At 46.8% G+C, this 22,901-nt stretch overlaps 9 protein-coding genes across 10 annotated transcripts; 6 read left to right on the top strand and 3 right to left on the bottom strand.

The window, feature by feature from the left end:
• Positions 1-210: 210 nt before the first annotated feature.
• Positions 211-342, bottom strand: FOIG_01974 (uncharacterized protein; the record flags this gene model as incomplete). The annotated part of the gene is made up of 1 exon (XM_031199003.1): positions 211-342. The coding sequence occupies one exon, from the start codon at positions 340-342 to the stop codon at positions 211-213; it is 132 nt and encodes a 43-aa protein (XP_031071040.1).
• Positions 343-2,852: 2,510 nt separating this feature from the next.
• Positions 2,853-5,296, top strand: FOIG_01973 (alpha-D-xyloside xylohydrolase). The gene is made up of 2 exons (XM_031199002.1): positions 2,853-3,906; positions 3,957-5,296. Exons 1-2 carry the CDS (start codon positions 3,027-3,029, stop codon positions 5,066-5,068), a joined length of 1,992 nt encoding a protein of 663 aa, XP_031071039.1. The 5' UTR covers positions 2,853-3,026; the 3' UTR covers positions 5,069-5,296.
• Positions 3,050-8,493, bottom strand: FOIG_01972 (uncharacterized protein). 2 transcript variants are annotated; one of them, XM_031199001.1, is made up of 3 exons: positions 6,442-8,493; positions 6,254-6,395; positions 3,050-6,202 (listed from the first exon to the last, which is right to left on the bottom strand). In XM_031199001.1, the coding sequence occupies exons 1-3, from the start codon at positions 8,308-8,310 to the stop codon at positions 6,021-6,023; spliced, it is 2,193 nt and encodes a 730-aa protein (XP_031071038.1). In that variant the 5' UTR covers positions 8,311-8,493; the 3' UTR covers positions 3,050-6,020. The 2 variants fall into 2 exon arrangements, with proteins under 2 accessions (XP_031071038.1, XP_031071037.1); XM_031199000.1 differs by having other exon boundaries at positions 3,050-6,189.
• A 435-nt stretch (positions 8,494-8,928) lies between these two features.
• Positions 8,929-11,159, top strand: FOIG_01971 (uncharacterized protein). The gene has a single exon (XM_031198999.1). It carries the CDS (start codon positions 9,307-9,309, stop codon positions 10,930-10,932), a length of 1,626 nt encoding a protein of 541 aa, XP_031071036.1. The 5' UTR covers positions 8,929-9,306; the 3' UTR covers positions 10,933-11,159.
• Positions 11,160-13,730: 2,571 nt separating this feature from the next.
• On the top strand, positions 13,731-14,475 carry FOIG_01970 (uncharacterized protein; the record flags this gene model as incomplete). The annotated part of the gene is made up of 1 exon (XM_031198998.1): positions 13,731-14,475. Exon 1 carries the CDS (start codon positions 14,131-14,133, stop codon positions 14,473-14,475), a length of 345 nt encoding a protein of 114 aa, XP_031071035.1. The 5' UTR covers positions 13,731-14,130.
• Positions 14,476-14,616: 141 nt separating this feature from the next.
• Positions 14,617-14,872, top strand: FOIG_01969 (uncharacterized protein; the record flags this gene model as incomplete). The annotated part of the gene is made up of 2 exons (XM_031198997.1): positions 14,617-14,679; positions 14,729-14,872. The coding sequence occupies 2 exons, from the start codon at positions 14,617-14,619 to the stop codon at positions 14,870-14,872; spliced, it is 207 nt and encodes a 68-aa protein (XP_031071034.1).
• A 1,519-nt stretch (positions 14,873-16,391) lies between these two features.
• On the top strand, positions 16,392-17,018 carry FOIG_01968 (uncharacterized protein; the record flags this gene model as incomplete). Its single annotated transcript, XM_031198996.1, has 1 exon — positions 16,392-17,018. The coding sequence occupies one exon, from the start codon at positions 16,392-16,394 to the stop codon at positions 17,016-17,018; it is 627 nt and encodes a 208-aa protein (XP_031071033.1).
• Positions 17,019-18,339: 1,321 nt separating this feature from the next.
• On the bottom strand, positions 18,340-19,062 carry FOIG_01967 (uncharacterized protein; the record flags this gene model as incomplete). The annotated part of the gene is made up of 4 exons (XM_031198995.1): positions 18,340-18,626; positions 18,686-18,797; positions 18,849-18,926; positions 18,979-19,062. 4 exons carry the CDS (start codon positions 19,060-19,062, stop codon positions 18,340-18,342), a joined length of 561 nt encoding a protein of 186 aa, XP_031071032.1.
• Positions 19,063-21,260: 2,198 nt separating this feature from the next.
• On the top strand, positions 21,261-21,464 carry FOIG_01966 (uncharacterized protein; the record flags this gene model as incomplete). The annotated part of the gene is made up of 1 exon (XM_031198994.1): positions 21,261-21,464. One exon carries the CDS (start codon positions 21,261-21,263, stop codon positions 21,462-21,464), a length of 204 nt encoding a protein of 67 aa, XP_031071031.1.
• Between the last annotated feature and the right edge of the window lie 1,437 nt (positions 21,465-22,901).

Raw genomic sequence — 22,901 nt, 5'->3', positions numbered from 1 at the left:
CAATGCGGTTAGGTCTGTAAGACGAAGGCCTGTCGAGCAGCACATATTCTACAAATATGAAGAGTTGTGTATATTGGGTGCTGGAAAGATTGCAATCACGAGAGCCATTTTCTGCTAGGGGGGATGATGGGATTTGTGTCTCTGACCTCAGGGTGTGTGTTGTCGGAATGTTGACGATCGGAGCAGAGGCAAGAGAAGATGACATGGACACTACCTACGCAACTCCCATCGACTGGCTTCTAAGTGACATTGGAAGCTAGCTGCTACCTGTTCGATGCCGACGATGGAGACATTATCGCCTAATAGGACCTCGGCGTTTTCAACGACATAGTAAAAGGCCATTGTGCAGCCGAGATGGTTACGATTAAACACGAACACGACAGCAATGAGGAGACAACTGAAGCTTTGTTACAATCCCTTCCGGTAGCTCGAGCCAACCCAGCCCAAGTAAGGAGAATACCCCCCAAGGTCAGAAACCGACCCTCGCCCCCCCTTTTTTTCTCCTTCCTCCCTTAAAAATATCTACTAACTTCTAGGAGTAAATACAATTAAAGAGGAGATTTGCGACCAAGATGATGTCGGCCAGAGAAGCCTACTTCTTTGGGCTGTGCCACCACTGAATGAACGAGTAATGTTATCTCTTTACAAAGCTCTTCAATTGAGGATATTGGTTGGTCAATTACATCTTTGCATTTACAATACTGATAAAAGCTAGGTGATGTGATTCCTACATCCAAGCCCCCCGGGCCTGGTTGGTCCTCTTGGGCAACTCCAATTCGACTGATATCCGCATTTGCCAACGGGGTCAGAGACGTGTTGGCTATTGGCCGGGGACTCCAACAACTTCGCGAGAAAGACGATGTTTTCAGATTTGTAGAGAATCCAGAACTCTGTCCTTGAGGGTGCGGTTGGGTGTATCCTCTCCTATCACAAATTGAGACCCTAAAGAACCACAAAATGGGTTTACTGATGCTACAGTGTCTCCAACGCCATACAAGTATTAACCCAAATGACCCAAACCATTCCTGTCTTATAGATGTGTTTGTCGCCACGCTTGTGTCCTGTAGGTAAAGACCGTACTATTTATCTGTATTATACTAATCGCCACAGATTTCCAAAGAAGAGATATTCAAATGCATTGTCCTGAATTTCTGCAAAGAGTGCCGGCGAAACCGTCAAGATACCTCTTGCCCCAGCCTGACCCAAGATGAGCTTATATCTTGTGGTATGCAACAATGGCAGAAGTTTGCATCGCTCAGAATGTCTTTGGCAATCAAATTAAAGCGACTATTTCGATTTCTGCTAGCACTTGTAGGGCAGTTACGTGTCTAGAGCAAGACTTGAACTTTGCCCCTTTACTTGGCAGCATTTATTGGATACCATGGCACCCCCGGGCAATCTCAAGTCTTGCATTTCCTGACTGCCTTGGAAGAGAGACTGTTAAGAAGAAAAGAGAAGTCTGCCCGGGTACCCCGCCAACGTCTCCACGTTCAGTTGCGTTGCCGCGCAAAACCCACACCCAGGTGCCGGAATATTGACCGGCTTCCTTTTCGCCAGACGGGGCTTGAAGCCCATGGTCTCATTGCTAAATACATGATCAACCGTGATTATAAACCTGTGGTTGTCTCTATCCTCGAGAAGTTCCAACAATATCCTTGTGGGGATCTCTGGGAATTCATTAGATTCTCTTGTGACCTCTCCTGTCCCTGCATACTCTTCTCTTTTTGTCCCTGTTGTGGGCACGTTTGAGCTTGCAGCCCGACTTAGAACAGCCCAAACTACAATAAAAGCATCGACCTTCGTGATATTGCGTCTGTCGACAAACTCCACCAATGTCTGAAAGAGGTTGCGAGAAGGCAGAGAGCAATATCTGTGCTATAAACATCGTCACCAATACCGCCTTGGGGTCGGCATTATTCAAGAACTTCAGACTGCCCTGAGATTAAGTGGCTTCACGCTGCTCATCCTCCTTCCGCGGCATCAACCCAATTCTGTCTCCTTTGAAGACAAATAGACGGAGTAACTGGGGGTATACAATGTTGTGCGGGAGACTCAGGTTCACAACGTTGATGTACTCTGTTTGATCATTTAGTACTTAGCCTCCTCTCAATCATTCAAATAAATCCAGTCCTGAAAGCCATGGGAACCCATGAGCGACTTCATTGTCCCTCACCCCTAGGTACCTGATTGCCACAAGGAGTTTCCTAGGAGAGCCAACGGGAATGATTCGCACAGGATTTCCAGGTAAAATAGCTCCTCGAATTTAAGGGCCAAGTCCCAGTACTCTTTTGGCTCGAGAAAAGAATACCTCTCGCCTGAGGAGGCATATCTGCTCCAGTTGTGGGATTTGGTATAAGATGTGATACCATTTTGCTTTGTTATTTATATCCGGTACCACCATTCTGTCGCTCGAAAACTTCATTATATTGCTCTTCAAGGACCATAATTCATTCTTTAATCTGCAAGAACCATCGTTGTGTTTGGTTAACCGTGCTCAGCGGACTCGCTCTTCATATCCAAGTGTCAAACGGTCACGACACCGTAGCATATTTTGATAACAACAGAAGACCTCTGACCTTGATGATGAGTATCAAAACCAGTTTAAAGGTCCACTAAACTACGCTAAATTATACTAAATTTACCTAAGCCTTTCTATAATTTAGGATAAATATCCCAAGTTTTGTTACCTTACTGGACAATACGTAACATAGTCCGAAGCAGTATGGCACCAAATGGATAAATTAGAGGTCCGGCGGGGATTCTTAACTTGTAGTTTCCCTCATGAATGCTGCTATGATTGGATCATCATTTTGCTGCCCGACTGGAGGACTTGCATTACTCCGGCGGGGAAGCGATTGGCTTACACGACTTGGAGAACATCAACTGAGATACTTATTACACGACGGCAGGATCAGAAGGAGAAACTCATGGCTTTTGTGAAACATAGAATTCGGCTATTTTCTTTTCTTCTCACTCTCATCACAAGGCAGTATCATTCCCCTGCCATCTGAAGGCTCAAAATCACCATGCTCTTCGACGACAAGACTCGCCTCGGCTACAAATATGATGCGGAGGAACTCTGGATTGAACCATGGGGTCCAAATGCGTTCCGCGTGAGGGCGACCAAAGCTGCCGTGATGCCATCGCAAGACTGGGCGCTTCAGAAGCTTGCAGAAGTGACGCCAGAAATCTCTATTTCTGACGAGTCTGCATCCATCAAGAATGGAAACATCAAAGCCCGCATCTCCCGCCAGGGCAAATTGATTATTGAGAAAGCTGATGGGAAGCTGATTCTGGAAGAGTACTCTCGTCATAGGCGGGATCTTCTCGATCCGAAGTGCAGTGCTCTGGAAGTGGAGGCTCGCGAGTTCAAGGGAATACTGGGAACAGACAACTATCATCTGACAATGCGTCTTGAGAGCGTCAGTCCAGATGAGAAGATCTTTGGAATGGGCCAGTATCAACAGCCTTGGCTTGACCTGAAAGGACTCGATCTTGAGCTTGCACACCGCAACTCTCAAGCAAGCGTTCCCTTTGCTGTGTCCTCACTTGGATATGGACTCTTGTGGAACAACCCCGCGATAGGAAGGGCTGTATTTGGCAAGAACATCATGAGCTTCGAAGCATTCTCAACTCAAATCCTTGACTATTGGATTGTCGCAGGGGACACGCCAGCTGAGATTGTGGAAGCATACGCAGATGCTACTGGCAAAGTTCCCATTATGCCTGAGTATGGACTTGGGTTTTGGCAGTGTAAGCTACGATACCAGACACAAGAGGAGCTTCTCGAGGTGGCTAGAGAATACAAGCGCCGAGAAATTCCGATTGATCTCATAGTCATCGATTTCTTCCATTGGCCCAAGCAAGGAGATTGGAAATTCGACTCAGACTACTGGCCTGATCCTGGTGAGTACCAATTAAACATATTGAAGAAGAGGATTGCTAACAACGATCAGATGCCATGGTGAAAGAGCTCACAGATCTCGGAATCGAGCTCATGGTCTCTATCTGGCCAACTGTTGATAAAACAGCTGAAAATTACCAGTACATGCTGGAGCACGGATACTTGATCCGCACTGATAGAGGTGTCCGGATCGGTCTGGACTTCCAGGGCCAAACGGTACATCTTGACACCACAAACCCAGATGCAAGGAAATACATATGGGACACAGTAAACAAGAACTATTACTCCAAAGGCATAAAGACGTTCTGGCTAGATGAAGCAGAACCAGAATATGCAGCATACGACTTTGATAACTACCGATACTGGCTAGGCTCCAACGGGACGATTGGAAATATCTATCCCGTCAACTATGCTCAAGCCTTTTATGAAGGCCAACAAGAAGCGGGCCAGAAGAACATTGTCAATCTCCTTCGCTGTGCTTGGGCTGGCAGCCAGAAGTACGGAGCTCTGGTATGGAGCGGAGATATTGCTTCTTCATGGTCTAGCTTCCGCAACCAGCTATGCGCAGGCCTCAACATGGGTATTTCGGGTATACCTTGGTGGACCACAGATATCGGCGGATTCCATGGAGGCGATCCCAACAACGAAGGCTTCAGAGAGCTCTTTGTGCGGTGGTTCCAGTGGGGCGCATTCTGCCCTGTTATGAGACTTCATGGTGATCGTGAACCTCAGCAACCACAGCAAGGGACGACCGGCGGTGCGACATGTCGCAGTGGAGCACCTAACGAGGTCTGGTCTTATGGCCCTCAAGTTTATGATATCTGTGTCAAGTATATCAAGATCAGGGAGGACCTTCGACCGTACACTCGAAAGCTTATGAAAGAAGCACATGAAAAGGGAACACCAGTCATGCGGCCTCTGTTCTATGAGTTCCCTGGCGATAAGAAGTGCTGGGACATTTCGACTCAGTACCTCTATGGTGACAAGTATCTGGTCTGTCCTGTACTGGAACCAGGTCAAACCAAGACGGAAGTCTACCTACCCAAGCTCTCAAATGGAGAGAAGTGGTCTTCTTTCAACGGTGATGAGTCTTACGAATCCGGAACAACTGTCACTGTTGACTGTCCTTTGACTCAAATGCCAGTCTTTGTTCGAGGAGCATGAGACTTTCGGGCCGCTGGGAGTTCATGGTACGTAGAGCACTCTGACAGAGCGGGCATCTCAAGATGACAAGGGGAAGTTGAGAAGAGGTTATTAGAATACACGTGTTCCGCTTGCACGTTCGTTTTCTTGTGCAGTGGTACCATGTAACAGACTTGTCAAGCCCTTAACATAGGAAGTTTCGATCCCCCATTCCTTGTTTTTGGCTCTTGCATGTGATAGCATCCTTATACCTTCTCTGAGAATCTTCGGTGGAGCATTGGGGCTGCAGATATTGCCAACTCTCTGCATGTGACCAGCCATCTTATGCCCTAGACGTATGTAGACTTGGACCATTTCATCATCACAAGGACGATCTAGATGGATGAACGTCGGATCTGGCTCCTCCTCGCTCTCGGCCTCATTATTTCCAACCGATCCCTGCGATTCACGATCCCCGGAAGCTGGCACCGACCTTGATACGGCATCACCGTGTTCTTGCTGGGACTCAGTCCTAGGGGTATTGAACACGCTGTAAGCCCATATCGAGAGGGTAGCAAGGTAAATAGCATGGGGCTCTATGAAGTCGTTGCTACTATATCGACGGATATGCCACAACAAAGCGCCAGCATGGATTATGGACAGCCTTGCCTTATACTGGTCGATGTTGGCCCAACGTTGAATGTGATTACAGGCTTCCGAGTATTCCATATTGTTCTGAAGTTCATTGTCATTTTGTCGTAGGACTGCAGACGCAGCGACCTTTTGAAAATGCTTCGTAGGTGTCAAGATATACAACCGGGAAAGGTGAAGGTGAAGAATCGTCGGGTGCTCCGTCCCACCAGCATTAGCCGCTTTGCCGTTCGCTTTCCAATGCAAGATATCAAAGGCGTCACAGGCACTATTTCTCCATCTTGTGACCATTTCGAGGGTTGGTGGCCATGTTTCAGTCATAGAAACTGATTCCTTTCGTGGCTCAACATGAGCAACTGGAGTCCATCGTGACAAGGCCGTTCCATACTGGTAGGCTGCTTCTTTGGTCCTCGCACAAACTGCATATATTAAGACGATGTTTCCAAACTCCGTTAAGTTTGATGGCTGCCGCTTTTCCATGTAAAGAAGATGAAGGGCCTCGAGTACCGTTACTATCCGAATGTTCTAAAGTCAGTATAAGCCAGATGTCGGTCGGTTGGATTTCAGAATACAAACCCTGATGCGCGTCTCTACTGTATATCTGTTCCACGGTTGGTTGATCCCATATTGACTCTCGGCACGGAAGTCTTGTTCTAAGCTCGTGTACTTTCAATACTTGGGGACAGTTAAATTCATGAGAAACGATTGTGTCAAGGATCTAATGATGATGAGAGTGTGTTTCTGAAGGTTAGGGCTCAACTTACCCAAATCATCAAGCCAGTGCGCAACTTCGATTGAGTTTGCATCCATCCTGTGACAGCTACATCGCCATTTTGAACTGGCGTGTCAGCAGTTTGTGGTGGGGTCTGTGAAAGTAGATCCATTGTCCTGCATTCTTCTATGAGAGCGAGCCTTTGATACAGAGCCCATTCCATCATGACTTCTTGGCCGCTATGAATTCGAGAGATTAAGTTCAGAATAGCTGCTTGAAGTGTCTGGAGGTCCATCCGGCCATGTGATTGAAAGCTGCCTGGCACCCAAATGCCGTTTGCACTACCGGTGTTCTCTTTGATTATGGAGTCAACCCTGTGCTTCAAGGCCTTGTCTAGAAGTTCTGACATAACCGATGACCACCTACTTCCAGCATATCGAGCTCCAGTGGTTGCTACAGCTAGTAACAGGATCCAGTTATCTGAAACTTGCCAGACGGAGGAGTTTTTCTGTAGAAACGGATACGTCGGATGAAAGCATCGGTAATAAAGCAGCACAAAGCCCCTGATATGGTCCATAGGGGGGATCTGAGCGTCTAGATCAAGTGATGGATCGATCCCGATCTCATTCTGAACCACGGACGATAGTTGGGAGTAGAGAGCCTCTGGCACAAACGTGTTATCAGGGGATTCTCGCATACTCGCTACTAAGGATTTTAGATAACTGTAGTCTGACCCATCTGCTTCGGGGAGGCGGGGGTCCTGTTCAGGACGATTGCTCTGTAAGCTGACTTGCTGGGGGAGTAGTTGACCACGAAATGGGGCTCTAGCTGCTGTTCCATCCACGTAGAGGGCTCCATTGCTTGAAGATGATGCATTGGAGTCGTTAACACTGCTCGCTTGTCCGTCGTAAGGGCTTTCCACAACTGTTGGGTAGTGTGTTTGATCCAGTTCGATGGCTGGCGTTTCCATTGGGCCATTAATGCTCATATTGACGCCCATGGACTGCTCTGGGACCCAAGAAGAGACAGGATTGGGTCCAGTTAGTTCAGGAGGAAATGTGTATGCCATTGAACCAAGGCCTTCGGGGATAATAGGCAATTGATTCTCCCACAATGGAGCAAACTGACTGTCCGAGAGCCAATTGATATTGGGGATAGCCGTGGTGAGATCCGGTACTTCTTGAAAGCTTCCCATGTCATCGATTTGGAACATTGGGTTCATTGGTTGTGGTGCAACGGCAATTGACTCATCATTAGGTGGCCAAGTTCCGTCTGCTGGAGGAACCGTGAAAGCGTTAGAACCATTGATGTTCCAAGAAACGTTGTTGGCATCATTGATTCCGCTATTGTTTATAGCCAGCTCTGTTTCTCTTGGCTCCGTGTCCAACGGCCCCGTTTCCACTGGTACCGTCGCCAATGGCTCTGGTGCCTGAGTATCATCTTCACCCTCCGCATCTTCGTGCAAGTTTTGTGCGGGTAATGGTTCGGGTGACTGAAGATTCGAACCCTTCTTCTTCCTTCTCCTCCTCTTCTCCTCCTTCTGGGGCACAGGCTGAGGTTTTCGTCTCCTGGGCATAGGGTAGATGCAATCCAAACGCTTATCCTCACATCTTGTGCATGGCGAGTCTCTTGAGCAACGGTTGCGGGCAGCAGCACATTCTTTGCACGCTCTGATCGCCACTTTCTCGCTCGCGGTTAAGGGATTTATGTGCGTGTGTGTGATTTCGTGTCTCTGAAGAACATCTAGCCGTGCAAAAGATTTATTGCATTTCGTACAGGAAAATGGTTTCTCATGGGTATGTACTCTCAAATGGCGATGTAGATGTTCCGAGCGCGTGAAGATGCGCCTACAGTGGTGACACTGCAAGTGTGCTGGCTCGTCATCGCTGTCTACCGGTCTATACTCGTCATCGCTCTCCATCTTTCTATACACTCACGACGCTGCGATGAGGATCATTCGTGAATCATTTTCTCATGATGGATGTCGTTCGATAGTTGCGAGCTTCATGGATGTTGCAGTGCGGAGTAAGACAAGCGAAGGTGGCGGGATGGATCTTTCTTGTTCCGCATTGGTGACTTGACTCTCCTTTTTCTTCAAAATGCATTATCAACGAATGGGCAGATGGAAGGAGCCGGCTCCCTATAGTAACATCCATATATTCTTATCTTGAGCCGACCTACATGTGATGATGTGACCACAGGGTACTACCTGATGTTATCCTTGCCGGTCTCAATTCAATCAATTCCGATACCTCAACTGCGAGTACCTTACATCCGATATCATTTCTTTTGCTTCACTATCACCAATCACAACCCTCAATGATATCCGACATTCACCACAATGAAACAAAGATCCCATTGACAACACGTTTAATCATAATTCCCGGCAGGCACATCTTTCCTCATGCGCGTAATCCGGGATCAACCCGGACATGCAGGTTGAGGCCCTCATCGATGTTACAGTAATGCAATCCGCTATTTAGCCAAATACGAGGCTGAATGTCGTCAAAGTTTCAGTGACTTTGACAGAAGTGTCTCCCCTCCCCCGCCGGACCTTCAGTTGCTTCAGAGCTCCGGTGGGGGTCAAAACACCATGAGATCTGTATCCATCTATGCCCCCACTGGAACCCCATATTCTTCAACGCGAGCTAGGGCAATAAGCTTTTGGAGATCCTTGGCAGAATATCCCCAGATTCTTCCCCACAATCCCCGGGTGATCATCAAGAAACCAGGACTTTCATAGACAATATGGGACGAAGCGCCTGGGGTTCGTCAGGCGACCAATGTCTGTGGTCTCTGTTGTTTCCCTATAAATGAAGCTCATGCCGCCGATCCTGGTTCATCTCGACAGGCAGTCGATGTCGTCTTATCCTGGTCTCAGGTACATCTAGGCCCCCATTGCATACTTTTCTGCATCATGGCTGCTCTCACAGACGACAAGGTAGCTAGGGTCAGCGAAGATGACCATGCCCCAAATTACGACACGGTCAAAGATACGTCCATCGCAAAGCAGGCCGCAGAAGAGGAACACAACCTCACGTTGCTGCAGGCCATTCGGAAATATCCCAAGGCTGTCATGTGGTCGGTCCTTCTCTCTACTTCGATCATCATGGAGGGTTACGATATCGTTCTTATCTCATCCTTCTTCGCCCAACCATCCTTCCGAGAGCACTATGGAAGCTACCAGCCCAAATCCAACTCCTGGCAAATCACAGCTTCCTGGCAGAATGCACTTTCGAATGCCGTGAGCGTTGGGACTATTATTGGCGCGTTTGCCAATGGTTACTTCACATATAAGTTCGGCTACCGCAAAGTACTTCTCACTTCCTTGGTTGCCATATGTGGCTGCATCTTTATCTCCTTCTTCTCACCGAGTCTTCCGGTCCTTCTTGTTGGCCAGTTCCTTTGCGGCATCCCATGGGGCGTTTTTGCCACTATGGCTCCTGCATATGCATCAGAGGTGTGCCCCATGGCATTAAGAGGATATTTGACTGTCTATGTCAACCTCTGTTGGGCCATAGGACAGCTTATTTCGGCTGGAGTACAAGCAGGCTTCTCGAATACGACCGGGCACTGGTCCTACCGAATCCCCTTCGCAATCCAATGGGCATGGCCTGTTCCTTTATTCATCGTCCTCTTCTTCGCCCCCGAATCTCCGTGGTTCTACGTCCGGATTGGTGATTACGAAAACGCTGAGAAGTCAATCACCCGTCTAAGTTCCTCAACAACTCCTGGTCATGCAAAACAGGCTCTTGCCATGATGATACATACCAATGAGATTGAAAAGTCCATCGACCAAGGTACTTCGTATCTGGATTGCTTCCGTGGGGTTGACCGACGCAGAACCGAGATCGCCTGCATGGCCTTTGCTGCCCAGCCTTTCTGTGGATCTTCCATGGGTGGTACTCCGACTTTCTTCTTCGTGCAGGCTGGTTTGCCTGAGTCGATTTCTTTCAGAATGTCTGTTGGTGGTCTTGGAATTGCGTCTGTGGGCACAATCATATCTTGGTGGCTGCTTCCCCTTGGTCGACGTACACTGTATCTTTGGGGCCTTGGCTTGCTCACGGCTGTGTTGATGATTGTTGGATTCATCAGCGTCGGTGCTGGAGACTCTCAGGCAGGAAACTACGCGCAGGCCAGTATGATGCTCATATGGTTAGGCGTGTATTACATGACTGTTGGACCTGTTTGTTACGCAATCATCTCGGAAGTTTCTTCGACCAGACTGAGAAACAAATCTGTTTGTGTCAGCCGAATTGCCTATTACATTGCTCAAATCATCTGCAATGTCGTCAATCCTTATATGCTCAACCCAACTGCAGGAAACTGGCGCGGTAAAACTGGCTTTTTCTGGGGAGGTTGCTCTTTTGTCTTCTTCATTTGGACGTTTTTCCGCCTTCCTGAAACCAAGAACAAGACGTTTGAAGAGCTTGATCTTCTGTTTGCTAATAATGTGGCAACCCGCGAGTTTGCCAAGTATAAGGTGGATGCGTATGCTGAGGATGACAACGTCTTGACCGTTCAAGATACTACTCGCCGTTGATAAGCACAATGTTCGAACTTCTGATTTGTCCGGTATTTCACACGGAGAGATCGATCTGAAAGGTATCTTGAGGGAAATGCTTTGCTTCGGATTTAAGCATTTAGGATATTATTCTCGTCAATCGCACCCCAGGAGGCAGCAGACCGACGTTTATTTAGGTTGAATACTTGTTCTGCCGTGTACACTCGCAAATGTGAAATATGCAGCTCCGTGAAGCAAATTTCGAGTCATCTATGCTTGTGACTAAAGGTGACCCCAGCAATGAGCACGCATAGAGGGATACGAATTGCTCGTGGAATGCCTAACACAGCTTGTGATGTTTGCAAACTGTTTGCGTATGTATTGCTTGCCAGCCTTTTCCACCCCCTTTTGCGAGCTGAAGATTCTGGTAACTTCTTCACCGACTCACATGTCTCTTCTCCCTGTTCTCATTTACTATAAATATCTCCTCTCCGTTCATCCTTGTCACATCTTCTACTTGTTCTTCTGTATCTCACCATCATTGTCACCTGGAGTGCAGGCGCCGTGGAGTCGAGATATCTGGGCTTTCGACGGCTACCTCATATTATCCAACTTATGGCCATATATTATTTGATGCCAGATGGAACGAACACCGTAAAGATTCTCGTAAAAGCATGGGACGGATGTGGAGATTGCGAAACGTCCTTCGCTATGAAGGTAAGGCCCCCCAAAGATGGGTCAAGTCAATGAAGGCTGATGTATAAAAAGAGTCCCGCAAGACCTCTTAAGGAGCCTGGGACAACAAATGTCTTGGTATTCCCAAATTCACAGGACCTTTCTTTTGCTTAAGCATGGATCTGGTGCTGTCCGCAAGGCGCCTAGGCCGGACAACAACGTGTAAAACTGTGGTCGAACATCCCATGCTTATATCCAATGCCAGTCACGTAAGGTATGGATAATGCGGTGAATACTCTTGTTCCACGTGTGGCGAGTATGGCTTGATATGAGATTCTTCTCTTGAATTGATGCTAACATCTGGCAACACTCAGAGGATGCTGACGGTAATTGAAAGACCAGCATCGTCTAAGTCTACCATAAAGAAGGATCTTTTCTCCAACAAATACCAGCAGTTCAACTATATATAACGGTCATTACCGCCCCGAGTATAAATTCTTCTCAGCATATTGCCAAGAGCGTGTTTGAGGACGACCTGCGAGACATTGGCGGTCCAAGAAGAAACCTCGACATACTGACACGATCAGAAGATGGGTTCAGTAGTGGAATCTATTCAACAAGTTGCCCGATGAAGGTCTGCTGCCTACCTTCAGCCTAGCCCGATGATCAATCTGGGTTGCCCATCTCAGAGACAGGAATCATGTTGACAACATGGAGTCCACACAACCCCTGGACCTTCCTATACCGGTCTTCTATCACATATATTTTGGTCTGAGAACACCACGAATTCCGGAGGTCTGAAGTTCAATAAGAATACTCTTTAGAACCAGTCGGCATCAAACAGCTTTATGAAAACACCATGTGCAAAAGTATCGACAGATACAACACGAGAAACCCACATATATATATGTATAGTATAAGCTAGAGTAAGTCCCCTCTTAAACTCGCATCAAGCTCCTTGATCACTCTGTAGCTAATATGTATACACAGATGGGTTTGGCTTCCTGTCCCTTCGAACTTAGTGACAAGGAATGCACTACTGTGTTCAGTTCCAAGGGGTACAAGGAACATTCGCATATTTGAAGGCGAAACTGCACTTTGAAAGAAACCTTTGGTAACGAATCAAAGCCGTCTGTCGCAGTGTCCTGCTGAAAACTCTCAGTCAGCAGCAAATCTTCAAGAACATTCAAGCGAGTCCCGAACTTACATCTCAACCCAAGGGAAATTCACTCACTGCGCATGCTACAACTGTACGCCGAGATTGGTACGAGTTGCTTGGAGATTTCGCCAACATATCGCGTTAATCTCATCCCAGCTTCGATGCCTGTAGGAATGGTCTCCTCAAACTACTTACGGGGCTACAGAGCCAACGACAGACAATTTCTCTTTCTGTCCCCTCAACCATACAACAACGACTTGCCAATTGAGATATCACCATGATTCTTACGCAAGGCCCAGTTGATTCATGAAGCTTGGGTGACATGATTGGCTTTCCCCCGAAACAACCAGAATCCCACTGGCATTCTGTCGGGTATCCTAAATGCCAACCATTGAAGCTCGAAGCAAACGCGACTGCAGACGTCTTGCTATATTTCACATGAGAGGTATTTGCTGAGCAAGACATATTGCCCACCAGCCCAACGGCCCTTATTTCTACTTTATATATATCGGTTGACAGCCTATTTCATATTTGGCACCGAGGACGTGCGCAAATGTTGGTCGATGGCGTAACTAATGGTCTTTATCTTGCTGGCGGCCTTGGGCACGTGAAAAGAGTCTTCAATGGCTCAATCAGCAGTGACTGGTCGATATTTGAGGTCGGGCCAGTGTTCTATGATAACAAAGGGGCACATGCTTGCTACCCATGCGAAGGAACAAAAGCGTGATTACCAGGTATATTGGCGACCAAGGCCTGGAGATATGTCTTCTCTTCTACAAGGCGGTTCAAGCTGGCTAGGAAGAACGACGAGCTCTACCGAGTAGCTGCCCGTAAGCATGAAGACTTGAGTAACGTAAGCACATGTCTCAATACACTAACGCCTATGTGGAGAGGCAAAGAGGAGCATCTCATAGAGCTCCACGGCAAGGCAGATGTCAAGCGAGTGGCCGAGTCACAAGCTAAGCGAAGCTGCGGGACAGCCTACCATGCCAAGGGGCACAATGTTCACTTGGGCCAATTCTACCTGGGAGCACCAGACTGGAGATTACAAACCAGATCATTGAACTACCCTCCGATCACCTCGAGGTCGTTTCCTTCCGTGACCGCGTCAAGCGGATCAAAGATGAAAACAAATTCGTAAATGACGAGAACGACACCCTACACGACAGCAACAACGAGAAATTTCTCAGTTACCGATCTGCAGAATCAGAAGACCTATATTCTTCCCGTCATCAAACGGGAGTGACATCTGGAGCACTCGCAATGCCGCCCAAAGAGCCAAGGTGGTTGGTGAATCTAAGCCTTCCGTGGAGGATTGAATAGAGACGATTGATCCCCTGCCGATCGCACGCAATGCCGCCGCACAGACTGACGTAGTACATCAGAAGAAAGAACCCTTCCTAATGAAGATCGAAGACATGGGAGTCATGATGACAACGACCATCGAACGCTACTACCAAGACCCCGCCTTCAAGGACCAAGGGACATTCGGCTGCCCCAAATGCCCATCAGACCAGATCAAAAACCGCATCAGGTTCGATCGAGGGCAAGAGGACGAGCATGTCATTCACAAGACGTCTTTCGAGAAGTTCAAAGAAGACCCGGATAACCCGCGTGTCGCAAACGTGTATTCATACCCGCCAACGAACAAACTCAGCCAGTTTATAATGCCAGAATTCTCCGCAGAGGATGAGGAAAACCCCCGGTTCCTCATCTTCACGGACCGATTTACCCCAGAAGATGATTAAAGCCAATGTTTTCTTTCAAATATCGACAATGCCTTTAAGATTAAAACGCTTATAAGCTACTGTGAGAGCTTCTGGTTACTGCAAGGCTACTATGCTCGGAAAACCGTCTTGGTCAATAAGAGCGACGGCATGTCTATCAGCATGGCCCTTGCGGAAGTCAACAAGCACATGAATAAGGAGTCCAGCAACACTAAGAAACAGCTAGTATATACTGCATTCTGATTGAAATCAACACTGCCTTACATGACTATAGATTGCTGATGAACAATTTCCAGCATACTTTACACCACCCGTGGGTGCTGTTTCTGAAGGAGAGGTCCTACACCTCTTATTTGCTTCTCCTGAGGCTTGGAAAGAGCTGCACGATGCAGTTTGGCGACTGTTGCAGGAGATGTAATGCTAAGAGCACGGGGACGACGAGGAAACTATCCTGCAGATGTTCAGGCCACTATTCGGCGACACTTTGAGTACAAGCCTCGGTGGTATTGTTTTCTAGACTCGAAAACTTTGCGAGCTCAAATCTGATGACGAGTCAACGAGAGAAACTACTCTGCCCGTTATTTGCGATAGTAGAGGGGCTCTCTCGTGAGAGACGACGAGTAAACAACAGCTAGGTATCATAGCGATGTGCCTACAGAAGTCCTTCCCTAATACGTGAAGAATCATGATAGAAGGTTCAGACAACGTTAGTGACGCCTTATTGTCCGTAAATCCGGTAATGTAAAGATGTCCAGTAAAGTTCCTGAAAAAGAATATTCAGACATCGCAGGGAACAGATGTGAACATTGAAGAGCCTCTTTATTAAGAATGATATATCAATTTCGCTGCCAAACCAAGATAGCAATCAGGGGACCTATGAAGTAGGAAATAACCTTGAGCTTTTGTGTCTATGGTTTTAGTTTCTGTACTATAATGCAATCCCTTCTATGGGAACAGACTGGGGTAATTATCTGTACGCAAACATATTCAATGAAGTGTCCAATGAATGCACATGTGACCTCATACAACTGATACCGAGCAAGTGGACGATATCATTACCCCCCTTTTCTTATCCTGCATAGTATATCAAGAAGCTCACTGATAATTATAGGGGCAGTATTTGTTAGTCCAGGCGATTCGAGAAGACGAAAGGCAGTCTTCGGTGCTGTTTTGGATTTGATAGCCCCCTGACATCTCGAAAATGATGGAACTCAAGGAAGAAACATGATGCTAAAATGTATATTGAGAGTAGAGTACAGCCAGCCTTTGTTTTCGAGTGCGATAGTCAAAATCTTAAAGTACAAGAATGAAGTCCATAGATCCATAGCTTGAAGGGGTGAAAGGACGAGAAGAGATACATCAGTCAGCCTGTGTCAGTTTCATCGAGGTCTTCTAAAGTCAATGGCTATTTAATTTGAAATTCAACAATGAGTTATGGAACAGAGTTGCTTAGGTCCTCATTGAATCACAGTACCTTAAGCACCTCAAGGTAGATAGTTGTCTGTATCAACACGGACAATTCAGTCGTCCCCGCCTATAAATTTCCCACACCATCGCTTTCTACAACGTTTCTTCCTTCAACTAACTTGCTCACCAGTCAACCAACCAACTTCCCTTGAGCAAGCGACTCATTCAGTATTCATTCGCCTTGAATGCTACTTTGCATTCCTTCATCTAAATTAAGATAACTTGATTATACGAAAGCACTTTGCCTTCACTTTACCTGCTGTACCGGGCAGTCTTTTGTCACAGGTCCAGACAAGTCAACTACATTGTGACACTTTCAACTTCGCTTGAATCAAGGATACCTTGCTCTCTTTGACCTTACATGAAGACTATCTGATCACCTACAAGTACTCTCATCTTCGGTTCGTCAAAGCTGCTTCTTGCATCGTCTGTCGCATGAGGAATCTTACCCTTACAGATCAACTTTCAGCATGTCTCCCACCCCAGAAGATGGAGTTCAGGTCACTCTCTACCAGGCTCCTTCCGATATCCACGGCATTTTAATGGCCAAGGACGAGATTATCGCCAAGTTGATGGCGGACCTCGCCCAGGCGAATGCAGACAAGGAAGACCTTCAAGCTCAAATCACGCAAGAGGAGGAGGACAATGTTATTCTACATAATACCATCGATGACCAAGACGTTGAGATCGTTGGCTTAACTTCCAAGGACACCCGTAATAGGAAACAAATCACAGATCTACTCTATGATCGACGTGTCTGCTACAACAACATCGATGACCAAGCGTATGAGATTGGTGAGTTGAAGGCCGAAGTCTCCAGACAGAACAGGAGGCTCGACGACCAAGAAAGAAAGATTGAAGAACTGGAGGCTGAACGAAACATCTATGAGAGGGTCAACGATGAGGATAATGCCTCGAGAAGTTCTGACTCTTCTTGCACGGATTATGACTTGATGGATCTCACGAGCGATGAAGAGGAAGAAGAAGAGGACATCGACCAAGACAACGACATTTCTTCCACTACAGGCAACAATGGTTCGGACAACTCCAGCGCAGCCGGCATCAAGTCAGAGGGCGAGGCTATGGATTACAACTAAGATGATTCCCAACAGCACAGTAAGTATCTACAAAGCCTGCTGATACCTTCTTTTCCTGACTGATATGTCTCAGTTCTATCGCCCAGACATTTCTATAAGTCTTTCCGTATTCGTTATCGGACAATTCGAACTAGCCAGGTTATAGGGTTGTTCTGCTTTGGTGCCTAGGGATTGAGGACACTGTGATGATCTGGGAGACAGGGGGTTTATATCATGATATGATATCGAAACACAGATTTTCGTCCCAGAACAATACACCCGCGATCTGAAAAGTTCTATTCTATTTATTTGTGATGTTATGGTGCCGTGATATAGAGTGAGAGTATTGTCTATGCTTAGTAAGGGTTTGATACATGCCATCGAACGTACAAAACGATGCAAGCCTGCCCTCACCAGAATGATGAAAGATACGTTCTATAACGCGGTTTTCGATGGATTTAACTCGCTTAAAGTTGCTTCGTATTTAAAACTTCCTCAAGAAAGGTTGCAAAGGAAGTGAATGTCTGCATTGGTACCTGTGACAAAGACTTACCCCACAAGCTCTTGAGGAGAACTGCCAACGGCCAGTTTGTACCTAGATTGCCTGTATTTCTCTACAACCGTACTAAACGTAAGCGCGACAGGCCATGGGACTCATTGAGCCTCAGATCTTTAACAGTTCAACCGAAGATCCACGCCAGTGATCTTGACAAGTGCTCTTGAGAAGCTACTGTGCGGACAATGCCACCACAGATTTCGCCAAGGTTGATATGGGAACTTTACGAACGGACTCTGTCGGTTGGGGTTTGAGCTTCTCAATTCTATGAAGCTATTACTTTTTACTAGCTGTAAGAATGGTAGGCTCGTTTCTGATGAACAAATTGTGTATCCCCTTTTCGTCCGCCGCAAGATCATCAGGTTGAGCGTGATGCAATTGTCGACCACTATACCTCTTGTCCCAGTGTCCGTTAGACACACCAGTCTGCAGTATTAACTCTCCAGTTGAGTCTGCCCTGTTCACAATCTTATCGCCCTTGTCGTCCTTCGCAGTCGTATTGTTTAGTGGCTACCACCAGACTGGTCGTCAACGATGCTTAAGACGATCGATTTCCTTCTGCTGCTTGAAGATCGTGTCAGACATTTGGGTAATGAAGCACTGAAGTGTGGTTTGCTGTCGTCTGGGCGTGCTAGTAAGCCAAGCTCTTGTCGAGCTCATCTCCGCACCGAGCAAGGACAGCGTTGACGATGCCTTTGCACTTTTGTTGGAGTGTCTCAATCCTGTACACACCGGCCAATATGAACCATCGCTCGTAAGTGATGTTCATCCACATCGTCTCGTTGTTTACATTATCAAACATCTCCATACTGATCGGGTGCTTTCTGGGCCATCCGTTTGAGCCATTTTGTGCTGAAACACACCGTCGATAAGTAGACGACGCAGCTCTTCGCTGACCTTTGATGGCACGTCTGGGCCATGCTCGTTGAATAGACGTGTGAGTCTGACTGCGCTCTGGTAGTCCATTTGATTTGCTTCGTTGCCCCTAGGTAGGTCCTGACCAGCCAGTTGAGCCACCTGGACAGAACGCGGCCAGGAGGGTAGAAGTTCGTTGGCAATGTCTGCGTACCATCCTATTTGATGAGATTTCAGTTGTATTACCTCCTTCCAAATAACAGTCGGGGTTTCTCACTCAAAATTCTAGCTTGGTTTCCTTCTCCTTGGGTAGGATATTCCTGAGCGAGCTTTGCACCATGAACTCTTTCGTAGTGTTGTCGGAGGGAATGCCCGGTCTTATGGTCGTCCTAGTCTTGTGAGCCTTGGTTAAGATGCCGTGGTTTAAGGGCAAAACTTACATGTATGCAAAGAACTCCGCTGATGTCCTCGCGCCATCGGCAAAAGACCTCTCCGTGAACGAGGTGGAGGATTCCATCCTGTGTCGATTAGTTTCGTTTTGAGAACGGATACGACAAAGCGACCACAAACCTGGAAGTCGAGTGGCGGTAACTTATCATCAGGGCGATTACGGGTGTTGTAACATTTGTAGGCTTCGCTTGTTTGGAAGTCCATCACGAAATGCTGATACTGCTCAAGTTATGAGACCTGATGAGAACGCGAAATCGTGAAGAAGTGTGATGATGGATGAGTAAGGGAGGAAGTTAGTGTCAATTGAAAGCACCGGCTTTGTTTTCAGTTGAGACGGATTATCGCATAACGGGCCCAGCATTGCTAATTGGAGATGCAGGAATCTTCAAGTTCTGCAGTGCCAGAGAGTGTCAACAGCTGTCAACACTTCAGCGTCACGCACTGCCGATATAACGTCGCGAGGCAGACAACTTGATAGCTTCCACTAGTTAGGAGATCATACAATACAGTTGGCTATAATTCCATTCCATCAGCACCCCATTTACTACTAACAGACGTCATCAGGATCTGACAATGTACTACCAGCGCTATGGCAACACTGTCACGTCAGCATACAAATTCATCATCCTCTTGTTTAATCGCATTATTGATGCTTATGCCTCAAGAGAGTAACATTTACCAAATAATAGCCCATAATGTGATCCTCAACAGCCGAGAGCAGTAACCCGTTGTGGTTTTGCTTACACCATCTAAGCCAGCTGTCGCTTCCGAAGACCAGCTTACTACGAAGCTGGTTACAGACAACTCCCAAAAGCGCAGACAAATCAATCACTAACGGAGACCGCAGAACTAGAGAAGACCTGGAACCTGGTTTCTGAGTCTCAGGTCATAGACAAAAGAGAGAAGATAAGAGTCTACAATGAACAAATAGGCAGATTTATCCTTCAAAGATTCATCTTTGCTGCTCTTCTAAACCTGATGAACTATTCTTATGGCGCTCTCGTAGTCATTTTATACCTCAAATGGCTCTTGTTTTATCCTTGAGTTCCACTTGTTACTGCTTTCACTCAACTTGCTCTCTTTACCTTGCCCCTGACGCTACATATCTTTGTTCTTGATGTCTTTCGTCTTCTTTCGAGGTGCTCTCTCGTCTCCTCGGACTTGAAATTTCACCATCTAACTCATTTCAAACGTCCAATCAACCATAGGACATGTCCGCAACTATCATTTTTGGCAACAGGGTCGGCCTCCTGAGGGTGAGTCACTGCCTACAATGCTTCTACGAAGTTCTAAATCAGACTTTTCTAATATAAAGAGAAGAGCGCTTATCGCGGTTTTATTGGAAGGTATACTCCTGTTGACTGGGTCTTTCGAGGATTGCCTACCAATGGTTCCACTGAGTTGTCTGTCAACTCAGTGTTTGTTAACAGACAACTTTGACCTGACTTCTATGGTGTTACCGGGGCCTCTCAAGCCTTGCTCTTGATAAGCAAGAACACCCAAGCCCTTGAAGTGGGTAAGGTGATCATAAAGCTCCCCTAAATCTATCCTAAATTTCCTCAAGTTATCCTAAATCTACCTTATTCTTTCAATCACTTGGGATCAATAACTTCGGTTTTATGACCATCACTGGAATACCTCTGGGCCTTAGATCTTATACAGCATCCCCAGCAAGGCTCAAGAACTCTTATTTGGAGTATCAGGTCCCTAGGGGTCCATGTCAAATATTCATATAAAGTAAGTACATCAAATCATTTCAGCTGAACAAACTATCGTGGTTCTTCTTGAACCTTTCAACGGCCCCCTGGGTTTCTTTACGATAACAAATACTAAATCGCTCCTTGTTAGTGATCTCTCTACTGTCTTTCATCAGCCATGTAGGAATCCTCGGAATGCGACTTACTTCCCCGTAAGTTGAGGGTCACTGCTCGGCTGGAAACAGAGTGTGAATGGGGACCACCAAAAGTTCGACTCTGAACTGTAGCTATCACTATCGACTATTATCACTAGGTATAAACTCTTTCAATGTGGGTAACAATAAAGCATCTGAGGTAGACATGCCACCTCCTGATATGGTGACACACAAAACCCTGAGCCACGATCTTGAGGTTACACAATGCAAAGCCCAACAGTGCTAGAACGTCCAGGCAGTGCCATCGCTTTGACTCATTTTATCATTTCCCATTCTACTACGCTACGCATTCTAATTCGTGAATTGGTTATCTAGCTTTCCCATACACATTCATTTAACAACAAACTGCCACGTCCTCAACAATATCGATACAGTAATTGTAGTCGCCAACACCCAAAGCGCACGTCAAAACGGAACGATTCCAGTAAGCAAACAGTAAGTATTACCATCTTCTCGTTAATCAGTCACTCACAAAGATTACAGATTCACCATGAAGTACAAACTCCTAAACACCGAGGTACATAAGCTGCGAGACGGATCCCCTGGCCACGACGACGATGCCATTCTCGGGAAGCTTCGTTCACTCGAGGTCTTTGACGTCCGACTTGGGGCGGTTCATGCTTGTCAACGCATGCGTGATGAGTTCAAAGATGGGGTTGACTCTGATTGGGCTGATGAGGAGGATGGCAACTGATGGCTACACGGTCGGAATTCTTATCGTCATAAACTGACCGATACCGGGAATTGAGGGTAACAACTACAGTCGCAATACACATTTACCGATACACCAAATGAAGTCAGTTCAAGCAGTTCAGATTCACGAAACACCTGTTCTAAATTTATTCGTTCAAGAAAGGCACAATCTCACCAAGCGGTGAAATGTATCTCCGAAGCAAAGTCACAACAAAGCATTGTCACCGACAGCCCGAAGAATATACGGTTGAACATGTCGTGATCTTGAACTATAGGTTAAGCCGTGATGTAGTGGCGGATGTTTCAAGACGCGACAGGGAATTGAGACAATAATCACGTGAAAGTTCATGCAAACAAGGGTCCTGGATGATTCCAAAACATCCATGCATATCAGATCGAGGCACCACACTACGCCGCAGATGCTTACGTCCGACCTGAGCTCCGAACTTGTTAACTTTTAGCTGGGTTGTTACACAAGATTATGAGGGTGATTGGCCACAATCGTGCAATTGTTTCTGAAGTACTTTCGCATCCAGTGAGCTGTTTTCTGGCAGCCGTTGAGATACAAAATTACGGTTGAAATTTCAGCGATTGATAACTGGACTTGACCCATTGGGAAGAATAATTGCCATTGATTGGTCGAAAGTGAGGTGAATGCGCCGTGTGGCAAACTCCGAATCTTGGTCTAAATCCGGGGGCGGGGAGAACTTCGACAGGACCGCGTGGTTGTGGCTCGGGGATAAGGCAATGGCTGCAGATGAGGTGAAACGGGGCGTTGTTAGCAGTCAGAAACAGTTAGCTATGAGCTCATGAGGCTTGTCAGTTGAAGCATAGCCAAGGTCATGGACTCGAGTCAATTCTGCATTGCAGTTGAGACAGAAGCCCAAGGCCGGCCATTACACCAAGTAAACGACATTCTGTCGCAGTCGGAGAAGCATAGTGCCGTTCAGGAGGAATCGCCACTGCCAAACAAGACAAGGCCGAGAAAGGGGGAGAAAGCTCGAGAGACTCGTGCACAACGTCGAAGGGCGTGCATGTCAACTAATAGCATCTGCCGAAAACGATCGGGTATAAGTCGGTCACAGGCAACGTGCCAATAATTGAAGGCTCATGGCCAAACGTCTTTTATTGTGAGTCAGAGCCTCAGACGACAGAGAAGAGAGAAAAGACAGACAATAACATGCTCATAGCTCGTTTTGGCATGGCCTAGATGGGCTTTTTGTTTCGTCCTCTCTGTTGTAAGATAACGTCCGTCACCCAAAGACTGGCCACCCCCACAGACCGGCCACCTCACTTTTAACCCAGCCACCCAATTTATATATACTTTAAACAGTCACAACTCTACCAATTTAATTCCAATTAATTTCAAACTAACGCCAATCAATTCAGAATGCCTTCTTTTACTGAAAAAGATATGAGCGCCGCTCTCCAGATGGTT

The sequence above is a fragment of the Fusarium odoratissimum genome (genome assembly GCF_000260195.1).
Source record: "Fusarium odoratissimum NRRL 54006 unplaced genomic scaffold supercont1.2, whole genome shotgun sequence".
In the NCBI taxonomy this organism is placed as follows: Eukaryota; Fungi; Ascomycota; class Sordariomycetes; order Hypocreales; family Nectriaceae; genus Fusarium; species Fusarium odoratissimum.
This window is presented reverse-complemented; position numbering and strand designations above follow the sequence as displayed.

Coding starts and splice junctions, on each gene's coding strand:
- FOIG_01973 (XM_031199002.1), top strand. CDS start 3,027: ATGCTCTTCGACGACAAGACTCGCCTCGGCTACAAATATGATGCGGAG. Junction 3,907..3,956: donor AGACTACTGGCCTGATCCTG/GTGAGTACCAAT, acceptor AACAACGATCAG/ATGCCATGGTGAAAGAGCTC.
- FOIG_01972 (XM_031199000.1), bottom strand. CDS start 8,310: ATGGAGAGCGATGACGAGTATAGACCGGTAGACAGCGATGACGAGCCA. Junction 6,396..6,441: donor GCACTGGCTTGATGATTTGG/GTAAGTTGAGCC, acceptor CATCATCATTAG/ATCCTTGACACAATCGTTTC. Junction 6,190..6,253: donor CAGTAGAGACGCGCATCAGG/GTTTGTATTCTG, acceptor ACATTCGGATAG/TAACGGTACTCGAGGCCCTT.
- FOIG_01971 (XM_031198999.1), top strand. CDS start 9,307: ATGGCTGCTCTCACAGACGACAAGGTAGCTAGGGTCAGCGAAGATGAC.